The 19,687-nt window shown below is 32.6% G+C and overlaps 2 protein-coding genes across 2 annotated transcripts; both read right to left on the reverse strand.

Annotated features, from left to right (window-relative positions):
* Positions 1 to 9,253: 9,253 nt before the first annotated feature.
* On the reverse strand, positions 9,254 to 10,535 carry LOC118343949 (metalloendoproteinase 3-MMP-like). Its single transcript, XM_035683336.1, has one exon. The coding sequence runs from the start codon at positions 10,456 to 10,458 to the stop codon at positions 9,508 to 9,510; it is 951 nt and encodes a 316-aa protein (XP_035539229.1). The 5' UTR covers positions 10,459 to 10,535; the 3' UTR covers positions 9,254 to 9,507.
* A 6,682-nt stretch (positions 10,536 to 17,217) lies between these two features.
* Positions 17,218 to 18,499, reverse strand: LOC118343950 (metalloendoproteinase 3-MMP-like). The gene has a single exon (XM_035683337.1). The coding sequence runs from the start codon at positions 18,420 to 18,422 to the stop codon at positions 17,472 to 17,474; it is 951 nt and encodes a 316-aa protein (XP_035539230.1). The 5' UTR covers positions 18,423 to 18,499; the 3' UTR covers positions 17,218 to 17,471.
* Between the last annotated feature and the right edge of the window lie 1,188 nt (positions 18,500 to 19,687).

Raw genomic sequence — 19,687 nt, forward strand, 5'->3', positions numbered from 1 at the left:
AGGAGTAACAAAAATGTGCAATACAAATAATATAATCACAAACTATCTACACTGGACCATTCAGGAATTAGTGGACACATAAATATACACTAATTCCCAAACGAGTCTAAGGTTATTTATGCAATGTTACACCATATCTATCAAAAAATACTATAAACAATATCCTCATGTTGTTTGAATTAACAATGTCAAACAAATAGTAGTGCATGTTAAATTGTTAAACTAGAGAGAGATAGAAGAATATGTTCTCAAATTTCCTATCATGAGTAGATAACGAGGGAGAATGATCTTGAAAAATATCTAAATTTTAATCTAATTACTTAACTGTCACAAACTCTTCGACCTTGACAACTCTCAAGGTCGGAAAGACTACGACAGCCAAACAATTAAACTAAAATTTAGTCAACCATTTACTATTATTATTCTTAAATTAAAATTTTAATTGTTATGCTTAATTGAGTGAGTAATTTATTTATATAGACAATAAATATATAATTTCTATATAAGCATTTATTTGATACTTATTTATTTACTCTATAGTTTATTTTAAATAAGTATATTTATTTATTCTAACTATCTACTTATTTCATAGGTTCAAGACTATTTTCTTGAAGAGTAATTTTACTTTCTTTATATATATATATATATATAATAATATAATGATTTGGAACCTCACAATGGTAAGAATATTTAATAAGTAATTATTAATTATAGTTATTATATGTATATTATATAGTTAAGTTATATACTTTTCTTTTTCTTTTTTGAAATTAAGTTTTATACTATACTTATAATTTGCATAATAATCATATTCTAACTAAATTAGTATGAATATATTATATATACTTATTAAATAATAAATATTAATTATTAATTATAATATTAAATGTATATTAAATGTTTTTAATCTTTATTTAAATTGAGTTCCTAAACTTATAATTTTCTTGTTAAACTCAAAAATTTTAAAAACATAAAAAAATATTATATAAAAAAATTCATATATATCCAAACTAAACAAATATATTTCTAACCATATAAACATATTCAACAAAAATTCACCAACAATAATCACAATATTTCAAATTCATATCACAATATATTCGCAATATTTCCACAACAATATTTCTACACATATTTATTCATCAATGAACACCATAAACTCATAAAGTATTCACAAAATTCACAAACAATAATCACAATATTTCAAGAGTAAACATAAAATCACAATAAAATGTATAAAAATATTGCTAAACTTTAGAAATATTTCTAACACTCACAAATTAAAAAAACACCAAAAAATATTATATCAAAAAATTCGCATAAATCCACAACCTAAACACAATATATTTCTAACCATATAAACATATTTAACAAAAATTCACAAACAATAATCACAATATTTTAAATTCATATAACAACATATTCACAATATTCCCACAACAATATTTCTAAACATATTAATTCATCAATGAATACCATAAATTCACAAACTATTCACAATTCACAAACAATAATCAAAATATTTCAAGAGTAAGCATAAAATCACACCAAAATGTGTAAACATATTTCTTATAAAATCACAACAAAATGTATAAAAATATTGCTAAAGTTTAAAAATATACCTAACACTCACAATATCCTCTTATAAATCAAAAGCTTTCAACTTGTCAAAACAATTAATCCTTCAAAAAAATACAACACTAACTTATTAGAAGCATATATATAAAAAAAAAACACAAGACAAATATCATAAAATTCAAAAAAATACAAAAGAAAAATAGTTTTTCCTTACCAAAATCAATGGAACTAGAGTTCCAAAATATTAACCTTCTCTCATTCAACTCTCTCTCACTCTAACCCTCTCTCTCTAACCCATGACCCTCTCTCACTCAACTCTCTCTCACTGTAACCCTCTCTCGGTTATTTGCGCACACGGGAGAAGCAAAGAAATGAGTCTGCTTCCTCCCGTGCATGTATTCATGGAAAAACTAAATCATTAGATGTAACGTTCAAACGTTTAAGTTGTACGTTCGAACGTTAAAATATCCCGTCCAACTTTTAGATAACGTTCGAACGATAAAAAAATTCAGCTAAATTTTCTGCAGTTAGCGTTCAGACATTAAATATTCACGTTCGAATGTATCTTCCTATGACAGCGCCCGAAATCTAGTGGGAAATTTTTTGCACTTTTATTTTCATGTTCAACGTACAAAAATTTGACGTTTGAACGTTTATAAATTCCCAGTAAATTTCATCAACTAACGTTTGAACGTAAAATTTTAACGTCCAAACGTTTCAGATAATTACAGAGGTGCTGAAATCGAGCGAGAAATTTCCCGCATTTTTCTTCTCATGTTCGAACGTATTATAATGTAACGTTCGAATGTCAATCGATTTTATCTCATATATCTCGATTCACCTTCGCACGTTAAACTAAAACGTTCAAACGTGGAAAGATCATCATAGATCTGAGGAAATCGAGCTGGAAAATACCTGCATTTTTTTAACATTCGAACGTTACTTTAGGACACTATTCAGTAGTTAGTATTTATTATTATAATAGTTACATGTATGTATTTTTTTCTAGATACTCATAATATTTCTCTTGAATATAATCTCTTTTTATTTTTGAAAAGTTGAGAAAAATACTAATATTTTGTGACTATTTTCTTCTTTCATATAATCTTATTTGAGATATTCTTTGTTAATTTTAAATTCTTCTTTAGTCAATGTGTATATTTGGGCATCATCTCCAATCACTTGTGAATATGTTGTAGAAAAATGTACATTTTCAGGATTCTGATAGGTAGATGCCAGGGTGAGTAATCTTGAGAATGAGATGCGACATTTGAAGGATAATGATCCCACCAGCCTTTTAGTTGGCCAGTTGGCCGGCCTGTAATAATAATATGTGATATAATAATAATATAACAAAATAATCGCATATGGCTCTGATACCAAAGGCGTAAATCTCTGGTAATAAATAGCTACTAATAATATTATATGATACAATAATAATAATAATAATAATAATAATAATAATAGGCGGTATAACCGACCATATGCATGAAAGCATGTAAAACAAGTGGTATAACCGACCATATGCAATGCTAATATATGTTAATGATGTTAGTAATATTCTAACTTATACTCAATAAAATATGGTATACGAAAAGATTATAAGTATGATTGTATATCTTGTTATAAATGCATACAATCCTTTACTTATACTGTGAATTGTTTTTCCATTATATATAGTATTAGTGTACAGTATTAGTATATATCTAATAGTATTAGGATAAGTACTAATAGTATTAGGATAATGTTATATATTATAACATTATACCATATAATATATTAGTATAGTATTAGTTTAATATTATATGTTATATACTAATAGTATTACTATATAGTATTACTATATTAACAACAACAACAATATACTATATATAGTAGATAGCATTATATATAGCATTATATATAATATTATATATATAGTATAGTATATAAAATATTATATATATAATACACTGTATTCTATTATTAATATATTTTTGGGAATTAAATTGCCAAACGTTCGAACATGACTTAGAATGACGTTCAAATGTTTTGTGTATTTAAGCCCAAAACCGAAATGAGAAACGTCATTTTCAGAACTAAATCGTTATCTCTCCACCGTTGCACGCCACCATCAAATCGTCGCCTCCGCTGTCAAACCCCTCCATAACTGTCACAAAAAGGTAGGCATCCCTCTTTTGTCCTCTTACATGTTTTTTTTTTTTTTTTAATTTAAGATTTACTAGGATTTTATGTAAACTGAACGTTAGTGTTGGCCGAATTTTTAATTCTATTTTTCGGCCACTATGAGTTGTCATTAGTCAAATGGACACCGTAGAAAGTTTCTTGGAGTGTATACTTCATTTCTATGGTGGCATTTAGCCACTTAGACCCGTGGTACGTGATTTTCGATAATGCCTGAGTCATTCTGTGTCAAAACGTTCGAACATATGACGTTGCAATTGCATAGCCCTTCCACGTTCGAAAGTATCTTTTCTACATTCGAACATTACTTTTCGACGCACTTATGTTCTAACATTTAATGTTAACGTTCGAGCGTACAATTTTTTAATTTATCCGCTATTTTGCCTTTCACGTTGTAGAAGTCAATAATTTACGTTTGAACATAAAAAACATACGTTTAAACTAAAAAACATACGTTTGAACGTAAAATACATACGTGCGAACATAAAAACATACGTTCGAACTAAAAAACATACATTTGAGCTTAAGTTATTGACGTTTGAAAGTAAAAACATACAAACGAACTAGAAGGCGTAACGTTCAAACGCAACATATTTCAAAATTCTTATCCGGTATGCCCCTAACGTTCGAGCGTGTATATTATATTATGTTTGAACGTTAATATAATTTTTATCTAATAAACGTGCATCTTTAGATAAAACGTTCGAACATATGTTATATTATGTTCGAACGTTAATGCAGAGCAATTTAAAATTAATACGAAAGATGCATCAATAATACTAATAATTATTTTTCCTTTTCTATTTTCAGGATATGATTTATCCTTTGCATACCCGAAAATGGGAGAGGGAAGGAGCCACTTCAGACACTGCTCGGATCGAGACTTGTACTGTTATGGTGGAGCGAGAGCTCCTGATCAATGAGTTTGACGAGCTCAAATGGAAGCAGACAAACCTCAGAGATGTGATCAACAGCAGAGGCTGAGAAATACCTGCACATTGAGGGAGAATGTATACCCCTTAATGGTTCGGGAGTTCTATATGGGGATGTGCTTCATGTCTAAGGATGCATCCTCTAACACCGGGACTGTATGCAGTGTGTCGTTTGAGATTTCATCAGATGTCATTGCCGAGCTACTCAGGATTCATCGAGTAGTTGAGACCTCGACTACAACTGACTCTCAGATTGTCGACATAGCCATCGTTCACACATCTACATCTGCACACGGCACACTCGATGCAGATGTAGGCACTTCTACAAGCCAGAAATGCAGACCAGTCAGAGGCTGAGGGTACTGACAATGAGGATCGGGATGATGACTGAGACAAGGATTTCTATATCCTCACTGGGAGAAACTGCACGCAGATCGAGAGGAAGAATGCATTCAACCAAATACATTTGCTACCTTTCTTTCGCATGTTGTAGCTTTTGTTACAACAAACCTAGATCCTGTTGCACATAAGACCACATTTAGTCAGACTCGGGCACAGTTTTTTATACGAGCAGCACATGGAGATCCTATCGATTTGCCACTGCGCATCTTTGAGAGGATCCATTACAAGGCGAGCAATGCCTTCACAGACAATCTCCCATACGGTGTCATCATCAGCCAGCTATTACTTGCTCGGAGCGTGCCACTCCAACTGAAGGAGTGGGTCACAGATAAGATGAGCTCCATCGACATGAGCATGCATCGACGTGGCATTGGATAGACGAGGGGGTATCCTCGACATCAGCCACCCCCAGTAGCGGATTAAGCTCCTCCGACGTAGCCCGAGCCCAATGTGGGAAGTAGTAGTCAGCAGTTGACGAGTACGTATGTAGAAGATGCGCGGCCTGCTTGGGTTGATGCAATGATCTCACAGTTGACTGCATATATCAATTGACAGATCGTGGCTGTAGATGAGTCTGTTGTCGAGATAGCCCATTGTGTAGGTATCCTCAACAACAAGGTTGATAGCTTGACTGAAGAGATACGGAGTACGAATTTCGTAAATAACGCGTTCACGTGAGTGTGGTTTATGAAATTCTATCATTTTTTTTATTCTGCTTTTAATATATGTAAGGAACAATATTATTTAATACATCTATTGCTTTTTAATTTCAATTCTCAATCTTTTTTAATGTTAGATTTTTTGACTTTAATACTAAATCACTGCACTTCAAATATATATAAACAAAAATATATATTTATATATGTATATATAAACATAAATATATTTATACATATAAATATATAATTATATTTTACAAATTGTGTATAAAAATATATATTAAAATTTTTTAGCGTTGTTTACAAATTATGCACTATAAAAACCACATCATTTTTAAATTAGAGTCATATTTAATTTAAATTTACACTTAACGTTCGAACGTTGGTGCCAAACCATTTTACGTTCGCACGTAGGTAGCCATAGTGTTTGAACGTATATGTGACGTTCGAACATAAATTTGCTCTCTATTTGAACATAAAAGAAAAGGAAAAAAAAAACTCATTTGTCTTTAATGACAATTTCCAAAAACCGTCACAAAAAAGATTTTTTAGTGACGGTTTGGAAACTATCACAATTTTTCAATCGTTACTAAAAAGTAATTATGTTATAATGTGTGTCTAGTATGTTATATATGGCAGGATCAAGCAGACCTATTTTTCTTGGGCATATTGGTCAACTTAACATGAAGTATACGTTAATAATTTGGACCAACAAGTATGAATTAATCCATTTATTTTGGACCAAGAACCATCTTTCGGAGACCTTATATAGGACGTCAAGGTTTATCATTGAGGAATTGAGGTACGTAAGACCAATGAAGTTATCATGCAGTTTGGCTGCCATACGCTTCCTATATTGCCCTTCCCTTTTCATTCGCAGCAAAACATTTTCTTTGGGATAGAAAACTAGCTGCCACGTTGAAATTAATTCTCAAATCAAGATTAATTAGATGCCAACATGTGTCACAAACGCATATGTTCGAACCCTATCGAAATTTGATTCAAACGACTGAATTTATTTGATCATGTTCGAATGGACAAAGTGTTCGAATAGTTTATTTCTGTTCGAACAGATACATTTATATTTGAACAAAATTAATCTGATCGAACACGATTCATATACGTTCGAATTGAAAACATCTCTTCAAATAGGTGGTTCAATGTTCGTGTTCGAACGATATATGGTAAATTCAAATAATGACAAATGTGTTCGAAAAAATATTATTTATTCGAATGTTCAAACGTGCAGTCAATTCGAATGAAAAATTTATATATTCGATCAGAATTGATTGTTCTCAAGTCATTCGAATGGTTTTGGTTGCTAGTTCAAACTAAAGTTAAAATGCATTCAAAGGTTAATAAATTTCAATTTATCATTCGATTTGGGTATTTTACGTTCGAACGGTACTCATGATACATAATTCTTAATTCAAAATATGAAACTAATATTAAATATTGTAATTAAAACATCACATTTGTAAGTCTAAATAATAAAAAGACAAGTAAAGAAAATAAGTTCTAGGATTGTGGTGGCATAGTATTTTGGGATATCATTAATTGCCATTATTCGGGCATTTTTTGGGATTGAATCTCCATCTTCTTCTGCATGTTTTGTTCTAATCTCACCTCTAAATCCACTGTATGATCTAATTGAGTCTGCAACTCTCTCTGCGTAAACCTCAAATGTTCTATCTTGAGAATTGCTTCCTCTAATTTTCGAGAGTTGTTATTCGATTTGACTTGAGGAGATGATGATGATATTAAGAAAGACTTCACACAATGTACTAAGTTCCTTAAATATCCAGAACGTGGTCCAAGAACTTGAGAAAAGATCTGAACATCGTTAACAGATGATTCATCAGATGGAGCCGCAACAGTTTTTTTAAGTGATACCATCTTATCCTATACAAAAAAGATTAGAGATAGTATAAATAACAAAAATATTATTAGACAATACAAATAAAAAATTTAAACTTACATAATTTGTTTATGTTTCAGGACTAGTCCAAACACCATCACGATTTGTATGTGATTTAGCATACAATTGAGTCAGATTATAGTTAGTAGGAAAATGAGACTAATATTTTATTTGGGTTTGGAATTAATAGGTAATTAAGTAGTTGGTTTAGATTTAAATATGAATAATTTATGATTTAGATTCATATTTTATTTCAATTAGGTAATTTATGGAAAATGAGACTAATATTATATTTGGGTTTAGAATTAATATTATGTAATTAAGTAGTTAGCTTAGATTTAAATTAGGCAAATTTATGGTTTAGATTCATATTATTTCAATTAGGTAATTTATGGAAAATGGGACTAATATTTTAAATGGGTAATTAAGATGTTGGTTTAGATTTAAATATGAATAATTTATGGTTTAGATTCATATTTTGTTTCAATTAGGTAATTTAAGGAAAATGAGACTAATATTTTACTTTTATGGGTAGAATGTCACATTAGAGTCATATGACTCCACTTAAAATACAAAACAAAATAAATGTTAAATTAGTGCTTTTAAGTGGAATCTTGAATCGATTTATATCTTTATATATAAAAAAAATAAATGAAACTTATAAAAAGTTACAATAGTTCAAAATGAAATATTGTTTTTAAAATGTTTAGCCTTCATAAACATAATACTTCAAATTTAATGGATAGAATGCCTACTTTTTTAGATAAAATGTCATGTCGGAATTATATGATTCCGCTTTTATCTATAGTAATAGATTAGTAGTGCGTCACATTCAAAGGCTTTATTTCATAAAGGCTGGGAAATTATTCAAACGGGCCGACATCAACTTTCGAATTACACGCCACATTGTCCGGCCCATCGATGATTTTTAATTTGGTCATCCGAGTCAAGTGGAGTTCTTGCATGAGAAGGAAGGGGATCAGTGAGGCCAAGGAAGAGGAGACTGATCAAGGAGGAGACGGAAAAATATTAGTGCACTGTTAAAAATCTTATGCTACAATTTCTTTTAATCCTTTTTTTTTCCTTTTAGATTTGTTATTAACTTATTATTTTGTGTTTCTCATTATTAGTTTTCCAGTTTAATTATTTTGTTTCCTTGCATCTCCTTAAATTCTAGGCATTTCAGAATATTTCTAGCATCTAATTTCCCATTTCTCCTTAAAGTCTCGTCCTCGGCGGCCTCATGATCTCAATCCTCACACAACTAAAAAAAAAAAAAAACATCACCCTTTTTAGTTCACAAGTTTTTGGGATATCAAAAGGGAGTTGATCATCACAGGCTCAAAGGCATCCTTAACCTCAAAGGTACTGGTGCTCTGATTTTTTATTTTTATGGAAAATGAGCATTTAGTAGCCTTTCTATCACCCGAAAATCTATAACAAGGCGTACTCATGAGGCAAGATCCATGAAAATTTGACAATTGTCCTCAACCATGCCAACTCATTAATTTTCATCTAAACCATCATGCAAGTAAGAAAATAAAATGCACCTAATTATTAGCATACGTTATAACTGAGCACATCAATTCATCTCAGGAGTTATAATTGCCCAAATTAACAAGATATTCACGATTATCTAAATTCGACTTTATTAATAAAGTGAAAATTCAATCTAATGCTTTAAGACATAAATCTTAACAGCTAATTTATTAAACTATATCCCTCTTCTTGCCAAAACAATATTGCCTACTTCGATCATCGCCACGGTTTATTTTACAAGCAACAAATGCTTTAGTCTATAATAATCTACTCCCATTAAATTCTTAGACATTTCTCAAACATTATATAAGGCTTTGATTCCTGCAATATCATCTGCATGCAAGCCTTTAGTCACTCCTTGAGAGATACTGGGTTCCATGATTGCTCCTTGAACTGAGCTATGCCCGAGTCCAAGAAGGTGCCCAATTTCATGCAAAGCAACTGTCTCCAAGTCATATGCACCCGGAGTAGCACCCACACTCCAGGGCTCATCTGCATCATAATGGAATCTTCCATTTGTTGGCGCAAATGCATGAGCAAGGGTTCCACCAGTTCCATCGAAAGGAAACCTATCTCCATGATCCCTTCTTCCAAAACCAATAGTGATATCTGCGTTTGACAGGGCTTGAGCCTGTGAGAAGGTGAAGTGGGTGTTTCCTGCCCATGTTCGGAATGCTTGTGCTACAGGACTCATGGCTTCAGTTGGGGTTCCTGGGAGAAACCCGTACGTGAGATGATACTTTGAGGATGGCCACTTTGGAGCACTTGGAGACATGAAACTATAATGGGAGACGGTATGGAATGAGCCCTTGCGATGGTGATGCTTCTTCTTGCCCGATTGCATCGAGTTTGTACCATTGATGATATCTGCTACGCCACAACGAGGCATCATCATCTTTGATACCGTTTCAGCATCCAAAGTCCCAGTGGCCTTTAGATGATAATTTTGCTGGTATGTTTTGACGGCAGATTCTAAGAGTTCATCAAAATCATCATCATTGGCATCGGTGTTGATTTTGGTTTTGTGATAATAACCAAAGTTTTCAAGATACCTTTTGAGGTCATGGATACCTTGGAGCTTCTCACCCTTGTGGCATCCCTGAAGATGCTTGAGAAATCCAAAGGGTGATGTTTTTTGGTCAGAAGAGTGAGGTGGAGTTGTTGCATGAGAAAGGAGAGGAATGAGGGCAAGGAGGATCAGGCCGAGAGTGATCAAGGAGAAGAGGGGAGATCTTTTAGCAGCCATGAGTACTACTAAATGGTGAAATCAAGCAATTAAGGTGTAGGGATGGATGTTGCAGAAGGCTCATGGATTGGATGCTATTTATAGACTGTTAATAACCGTGTCTAGCATGTTATATGTGGCGGGATCTTGCATGTGATCTGAATTGTGAAAGCAGACCCATTTTTCGTGGGCATATTAGTCAATTGAACATGACGTATACGTTAATAATTTGGACCAAGTAAAATATTCCATTTATTTTGGACCAAGAAGCAACTTTAGGACGTCAAGGTTTATGAATGAGAGGAATTGAGGTAAGACCCAAGTCATGCAGTTGGGCAGCCATGCATACTCTTTCTGCCTATATATATTGACTTTCCGGCCTTCACATTCGCAACAAAACATTTTCTTTATGGGTGGAAAACTGGCAGCGCGCCACGTCGGAATTAATTCTCAAATCAACATTAATCAAATGACGACACGTACGTATCACAAATGCATAATCGGCTTCTAAAATAAGTTTAAGATCGAATCTCATCTATTAACATTAATTTGCATGTGTATGTAGACATATATAATATGTTTTTACAAACTAGAAAATAAATTAAGAATCAACTATTTTTTTTTTTTTTAAAAAAAAAGTAAAATTAGAAATAATAGTTGGACTAGAAAATATTATCAATAATTTGATAAACTAATATGAGAAATATGTAGCAACAAAAAAATCTCATAAAAAATAAATTCATAAACTGATATAGTTTGATGTAGTTGTATATATATATATATATATATATATATATATATATATTATATGAAATTATGTAAGTTTGTGAATTTATTTTTATGAAATTTTTTTTATATTTATAGTACTTATAAGCATTAAGATAAAACAATTAAAAATAATAAATCCCATGTTGATCAGGTAGAAGTGTGAGGTGTAAGATTTTCATATAGAATTTCTATATATATTAGCTAGAAATTAGAATTGAAAACAACGTATCCTAATCTTCCGAGTTTATAAGTATTTGCGTTGACTTATAATTCATTGATTAGTGCCGGTCTATTATATTGCGCGCCCAAGGAAAAAAGGGGCAAAGTACCGCATCGTGCTAGTTAGGTACTTGCAACTTGCAAGGACCGATATTGATAAAAAAAAAAAAAAAAACTTGCAAGGACCGATTAATTTGCTTAAGAAAAAATAATGTTAAACTCACCGAGATTAGGTCCCGAAAGTCTCTACCATACTTTATTTTTTTTATTTAGTGATTAAGTAAATTTTTTTTAATGATACTCTTGATTTTTTTAAAAAAAATATTTAAAGATATAAAAAAATATATGAAAAAAAAAATTAAAAGCATTTAACCTTCTCGATAGAATTTGTCGGTGGTGTTAGCATGCACGACTCTTATATATATATATATATTCAATCCATCGAGAAATCTGAAAATGCAACAATGCAACAGCCTAATTTTAATTTGCAACATTGATCAGCAGCTTAATTAATTGCTTCATTTCAATTATCTTAATTAGTAGTACTCATGGCTTCTAATTAAGATTTGTTTCCCTCTTCAGAAGTCAAATGATCACAAAAACTGTTATAACATTTAATTAATCACATGCGAAATGCAACTTATTCATGTAGGTATACTGGAGATATATAGAAGGAATTAGGACAACAAAAATCCAAAGAATTTAGAATGACGATCGAGGAGGCTTATATTAGATCGAGGATGCAATATATATATATATATATATATATATATAAATTAATTAATTAGTAGTTAGTGCATGAGATTATTCATATGCTTTATTAAGAATTCGGGACTTCATCGTCAACTTTCGAACTGTACTTTGGAAGTGGAATTACATGCCACATGCTGTATGCATCTGAGAATTGCCCACATGTAGTGATAGCTTCACTTATGTTTTAATTTTTAGGGCTTGTTTGGGAATATAATTATTTTAAGATATTGATAAACTATTTTATTGTTATTTATAGACTATTTATTATTATTTTATTACTATTCATAAATATTATGAGATATTTTTAGTATTAAAACAAGCCCTTCCTATTGAATGATTACTTTTAAACTTTTTTATTTTTTTATGATAAGTTCCCAATCGATTAGTCTTGAGGGACAAAACTCAACAGTATGTATTATGTTTAATTAGGATATAATATTAGTCTGGTCGTGATTAATATTAGTCTGGTCGTGAATAATAGAAATATTAAATGCTAATTATTTTCTTTTAACAATTAGCAGAGCATCACCTTCGATTTTGGGTGTCAAATCGTGTTGACGAGTCGTGTTCATGTCGTGTCAAAGCATTTATATTATATTATATGGATCAACCCATACAAGATCCATTAAACTTATCGTGTCAAAATCTCAAACTCTGGACAGATTTGAGGAGTGATATGAGAATTTGTGTTTTGTTTGAGAGTTTAAAATATTATGTTTTAATATTATTATTATTTTGAGATTTAAAAAATGTGAATTGAGATTTAAAAAAGTTGAATTGTTTAATATATTTTTAATGAAGATTTGAAAAATGTGTAATGATGAGATGAGATGAGAATTTTGTGTCTCATCCCACCCCCAAACCTGCCTAACACGATCCATTAACATAATGGGTTGTGTTGTGTTAACCCGTTAGTGAATATTACGAAATAAGTTAACATGACCCGACCCATTTCAACCCATTTATGTAAATGAGTTGAACAGACTCAAAATTAACCCGTTTCATGACCTTATTAAGTTTAGTATAATTTTATACAAATGTTAAAATCACAATATCTAAAAAAATAAAAAAAACTAACTACAAATTTAAAATTACAATCCAAATAATAAAAATATCGAAATTAAAATCTTAACAATTTTACATTAAGTATAAGGATATAATTATAACTTGAACTTTCTTAATGGGTCATAATGTATTGACCCGTTATCAACCCATTAAACAATCGTGTCTTAACGGATCAATCTGTTTTGACCCGAACTTATTAAAATTAAACCCAAATCCATGATTATCATGTCGTGTTCGTGTTGAATTAACAAATCGTATCATATATTACCACTCCTACCTTCAATGGAGGTCATGGATATCTTTGGGCCTGCCTCCCTTTCAACACTCAAATTATTTCATTATTGATCTCTACTTGTAAGTACAACCTAGACAAAGAAAGATTGGGTATAGAACTGGTTTCTGTTTTTGGGGCACCAACAATAGCTAGGAATTGTTTTAATTAGGACCAATGAACCTAAATTTTGGCCCAAATGTGAGTTCTTAACAAAAATTATTCTTTTACAATGCTTAAAAAGTCTCTAATAAACCTCATACATAAGCATTTTTTGCCAAGACACAATGGAAAGCTACCATGTAGTGAATTTCTAAAGAGGAGCAGATAAATGAGGAAGATTTTAATAAAATAATGGAGGAACGCTATGAGGATGGTTCTAATTTATTTATATTTCTCAAGAATGCTTATAAGAGCAAAAACTCAATTAGAAAAATTCTTTCACACCTTCAACTAACAATTAAACAATCAAATTAACTAAGTGCTCTAAACGGATGCTTACAAATCTTTTACTTTCTTGGACCCATTCCCTTTAGAGCATTTAAAATTGTACATTGTAATTTTATTAATACAGATTATGAAAGAATTTATTTGAAACCGATCCTTTATTCTTGTAATCAATCCTAGTAAATGTATTTAAATTAGAACCACCATTATAACGTTCCTTTATTATTTTATTCAAATATTTCTCATTTATCTCCTTCTCTTTGGGGACAAGAGAAATCTTCGGCTTTTTCTGTTTTGCTAGAACAATATAATTTTGAATTTTTATAGAGAATGCAATAAATATTTTAAATTGTAAAACTTTTTTTTTTTAATGAAAAAGAACCTATCAAATCATCGGAATAAAAAAATCAAGCACTTGCAGGCTTTTCTCCTTCCTCTTGAAATTCAACTCATCTAGCATTCTCAATGTAATTTCTTGCATTATAAGTATTCTTCGAATCATAACTTCTTTTGCATTTTTTTATTCCTTGCTTTGTTTGTTGTCAAGACTAAACATTCATTCCTCAACAAATATTTCAACAAATTCAAAACAAAATTAGATAATAAATAACACTTGAAAAAAAAAGAGTTTCTTAAATGTGAATTCTTTAAGAAAAATTATTCTTTTAGGCCATTAGATAGTTCTTTCACAATGCTTAAAAAGCCTCCAATAGATCTCATATTAGGCATGCACACCGTCCAACCCGCACAGTTTTTGGGACCTGACCCGACCCGAGTCCAGACCAACAAGAAAAGAACCGACCCGACTTTAGTCGGGTCAACCCGTCTGCCATTTGAGAATATAAAGGCAAAACTGATCTCCCCATTTCTTTTCCAAGCCCTAAACATTCATTCCTCCCAACTCATCCCCATCGAGAAGAACATTCAGATTTTGTTTCACTATTTTTTACATATTTTCTCGATTAATTTCTTTCAATGGCGGTGGGAGAGCTGCTTCTTTCTACATTTCCCGAATGAGTTGGGTCGCGTGATGTTTTTTGGTTGGGTCACATGATAATCATCGGCTACTAAGACTGCTACCCAAAAACATAAATCGACCCCATTCCTTGACCGATTGGCGTCTCCCAAATTGTTGAAATTTGCTTGCCAAGGACTTCGACAACAACTGGCAAAATGGGGTAAAACCATGACAACAATTCGAAAGATCCTTGGTGATGCAGAGGAGAAGCAGCTCATTGAAACGGCAGTGAAAGCTTGGCTTGATGATCTCAGAGACTTGGCCTACGACGTGGAAGATATACTGGATGAGTTCACCACAGAAGCTTTGCAACGCAAAATTCTCCTCAATGGGGATGAGTTGGGTCGCGTGATGTTTTTCTTCGAGCTACCAAAATGTTTTAGCTAAGTTGAGCTTTGTAGATTAATCAACCAGCTTGTGATGAATTTCTGGTTGCTTAGTGGACGAGGGCTACGTTATTGGGTCGTGGGGAAGTGAATGTGATTGTATTATTTGAGTCAGAATGGCCATGTGATTTTCCTTATTTTCTCCCTGTTTGAGGCTGTGCTTGTTGCTTGTTGGAGTCGACGGGGAAGACAAATGGAGTCGACAATGATGATGAACGGAGTTGACGACAATGACAGGGAGAAGGGGAGGGATGGCAGCTAGGGTTTGAGATTTGGGGAGTTAGTCAGATCAAAACTGACAATTAACGGGTTTGACCTGCAAGTTAGTTCAACCCGCTTTTATCGATCGGGTCGGGTCGGTTGGTACGGATGGTGCGGGTTGACGCCTTTTCTGCACAACCCTATCTCATACATAAGCATTTCTTGGCAAGACGTAATGGAAATCTACCATATGGTGAATTTCATTCATGTAACTATTTATCGCTATTTGCGATTTTATTTGATTACTCCGGTAAATTTTTTCACACAAAAGATTAAAGGTTTTATGATTTAAAAAATTTATTGTATTATCTAAAAAAAAGACATTGTAATAGTAAAACAAAAAAAGGCCCAGGATGTTCCTCTAATTGTCCCCAAAGAGGAGCAGATAAATGAGAAAAATTCTAATAAAATAATTTAGGAATGCTATGAGAATGGTTCTAATTTTTTTACATTTCTTGAGATTGCTTATAAGAGCAAAAATTCAATTAGAAAATTTTTTAAATCTTTCCCATTTATTTCCATCTCTTTGGGGCCAAGGGAAATCTTTCACATTTATCTCCTTCTCTTTGGGCCGCATGAGTGATATATGAAACTGCATGAGCGATATATGAAACTGGAAGAACAGGGAAAACATGATCATGATAAACTGCTCATTACTTAATCAATTGTGATAACTTGCAGCAATAGTGGCAGCAATCTTGGCATATCAGCTTTCATTAGTTTAAATCTTCCATTACGTGTGAATTGGCAGATAATAAAATTTTATTCTTCCTTGATAAATGTCACGTTCAAATTATATAATTCTGCTTTTATATATAGTAATAGATTAGTAGTGCGTCACATTCAAAGGCTTTATTTCATAAAGGCTGGGAAATTATTCAAACGGGCCGACATCAACTTTCGAATTACACGCCACATTGTCCGGCCCATCGATGATTTTTAATTTGGTCATCCGAGTCAAGTGGAGTTCTTGCATGAGAAGGAAGGGGATCAGTGAGGCCAAGGAAGAGGAGACTGATCAAGGAGGAGACGGAAAAATATTAGTGCACTGTTAAAAATCTTATGCTACAATTTCTTTTAATCCTTTTTTTTTTCCTTTTAGATTTGTTATTAACTTATTATTTTGTGTTTCTCATTATTAGTTTTCCAGTTTAATTATTTTGTTTCCTTGCATCTCCTTAAATTCTAGGCATTTCAGAATATTTCTAGCATCTAATTTCCCATTTCTCCTTAAAGTCTCGTCCTCGGCGGCCTCATGATCTCAATCCTCACACAACTAAAAAAAAAAAAAAACATCACCCTTTTTAGTTCACAAGTTTTTGGGATATCAAAAGGGAGTTGATCATCACAGGCTCAAAGGCATCCTTAACCTCAAAGGTACTGGTGCTCTGATTTTTTATTTTTATGGAAAATGAGCATTTAGTAGCCTTTCTATCACCCGAAAATCTATAACAAGGCGTACTCATGAGGCAAGATCCATGAAAATTTGACAATTGTCCTCAACCATGCCAACTCATTAATTTTCATCTAAACCATCATGCAAGTAAGAAAATAAAATGCACCTAATTATTAGCATACGTTATAACTGAGCACATCAATTCATCTCAGGAGTTATAATTGCCCAAATTAACAAGATATTCACGATTATCTAAATTCGACTTTATTAATAAAGTGAAAATTCAATCTAATGCTTTAAGACATAAATCTTAACAGCTAATTTATTAAACTATATCCCTCTTCTTGCCAAAACAATATTGCCTACTTCGATCATCGCCACGGTTTATTTTACAAGCAACAAATGCTTTAGTCTATAATAATCTACTCCCATTAAATTCTTAGACATTTCTCAAACATTATATAAGGCTTTGATTCCTGCAATATCATCTGCATGCAAGCCTTTAGTCACTCCTTGAGAGATACTGGGTTCCATGATTGCTCCTTGAACTGAGCTATGCCCGAGTCCAAGAAGGTGCCCAATTTCATGCAAAGCAACTGTCTCCAAGTCATATGCACCCGGAGTAGCACCCACACTCCAGGGCTCATCTGCATCATAATGGAATCTTCCATTTGTTGGCGCAAATGCATGAGCAAGGGTTCCACCAGTTCCATCGAAAGGAAACCTATCTCCATGATCCCTTCTTCCAAAACCAATAGTGATATCTGCGTTTGACAGGGCTTGAGCCTGTGAGAAGGTGAAGTGGGTGTTTCCTGCCCATGTTCGGAATGCTTGTGCTACAGGACTCATGGCTTCAGTTGGGGTTCCTGGGAGAAACCCGTACGTGAGATGATACTTTGAGGATGGCCACTTTGGAGCACTTGGAGACATGAAACTATAATGGGAGACGGTATGGAATGAGCCCTTGCGATGGTGATGCTTCTTCTTGCCCGATTGCATCGAGTTTGTACCATTGATGATATCTGCTACGCCACAACGAGGCATCATCATCTTTGATACCGTTTCAGCATCCAAAGTCCCAGTGGCCTTTAGATGATAATTTTGCTGGTATGTTTTGACGGCAGATTCTAAGAGTTCATCAAAATCATCATCATTGGCATCGGTGTTGATTTTGGTTTTGTGATAATAACCAAAGTTTTCAAGATACCTTTTGAGGTCATGGATACCTTGGAGCTTCTCACCCTTGTGGCATCCCTGAAGATGCTTGAGAAATCCAAAGGGTGATGTTTTTTGGTCAGAAGAGTGAGGTGGAGTTGTTGCATGAGAAAGGAGAGGAATGAGGGCAAGGAGGATCAGGCCGAGAGTGATCAAGGAGAAGAGGGGAGATCTTTTAGCAGCCATGAGTACTACTAAATGGTGAAATCAAGCAATTAAGGTGTAGGGATGGATGTTGCAGAAGGCTCATGGATTGGATGCTATTTATAGACTGTTAATAACCGTGTCTAGCATGTTATATGTGGCGGGATCTTGCATGTGATCTGAATTGTGAAAGCAGACCCATTTTTCGTGGGCATATTAGTCAATTGAACATGACGTATACGTTAATAATTTGGACCAAGTAAAATATTCCATTTATTTTGGACCAAGAAGCAACTTTAGGACGTCAAGGTTTATGAATGAGAGGAATTGAGGTAAGACCCAAGTCATGCAGTTGGGCAGCCATGCATACTCTTTCTGCCTATATATATTGACTTTCCGGCCTTCACATTCGCAACAAAACATTTTCTTTATGGGTGGAAAACTGGCAGCGCGCCACGTCGGAATTAATTCTCAAATCAACATTAATCAAATGACGACACGTACGTATCACAAATGCATAATCGGCTTCTAAAATAAGTTTAAGATCGAATCTCATCTATTAACATTAATTTGCATGTGTATGTAGACATATATAATATGTTTTTACAAACTAGAAAATAAATTAAGAATCAACTATTTTTTTTTTTTTAAAAAAAAAAGTAAAATTAGAAATAATAGTTGGACTAGAAAATATTATCCATAATTTGATAAACTAATATGTGAAATATGTAGCAACAAAAAAATCTCATAAAAAGTAAATTTATAAATTGATATAGTTTGATGTAGCTATATAACATTAGATTGTAAATTTATTTTTGTTGTAAAGTAGATTTAATATATTATATGAAATGCCAAGGACTTGTGGTCTAGTTGGCATAACCCCCAACTTCCAAAATGTTGGTCTAGAGTTCAATACCCCTCCCCCAAATTAATATATATATATATATATATATATATATTATATGAAACTATTGAAGTTTGTGAGTTTATTTTTATGAGATCTTTTTATATATATTTATAGTACTTATAAGCATTAAGATAAAATAAAATAAAAATAATAAATCACATGTTCGATTAGGTGGAGGTATGAGGTATAAGATTTTCATGTAAAATTTCTATATATATTAGTTAGAAATTAGAATGGAAAACAATGTACCCAGTCCTCCGGGTTTATAAGTATTTGCATTGACGTATAATTCATTGATTAGTGCCGGTCTATTATATTGCGCACCCAAGGAAAAATGGGACAAAGTACCGCATCGTCCTAGTTAAGCGTACTTGCTACCAAAGTGCTTTTATACCGGGGA

Source organism: Juglans regia, chromosome 12 (assembly GCF_001411555.2).
Source record: "Juglans regia cultivar Chandler chromosome 12, Walnut 2.0, whole genome shotgun sequence".
NCBI classification, from domain to species: Eukaryota; Viridiplantae; Streptophyta; class Magnoliopsida; order Fagales; family Juglandaceae; genus Juglans; species Juglans regia.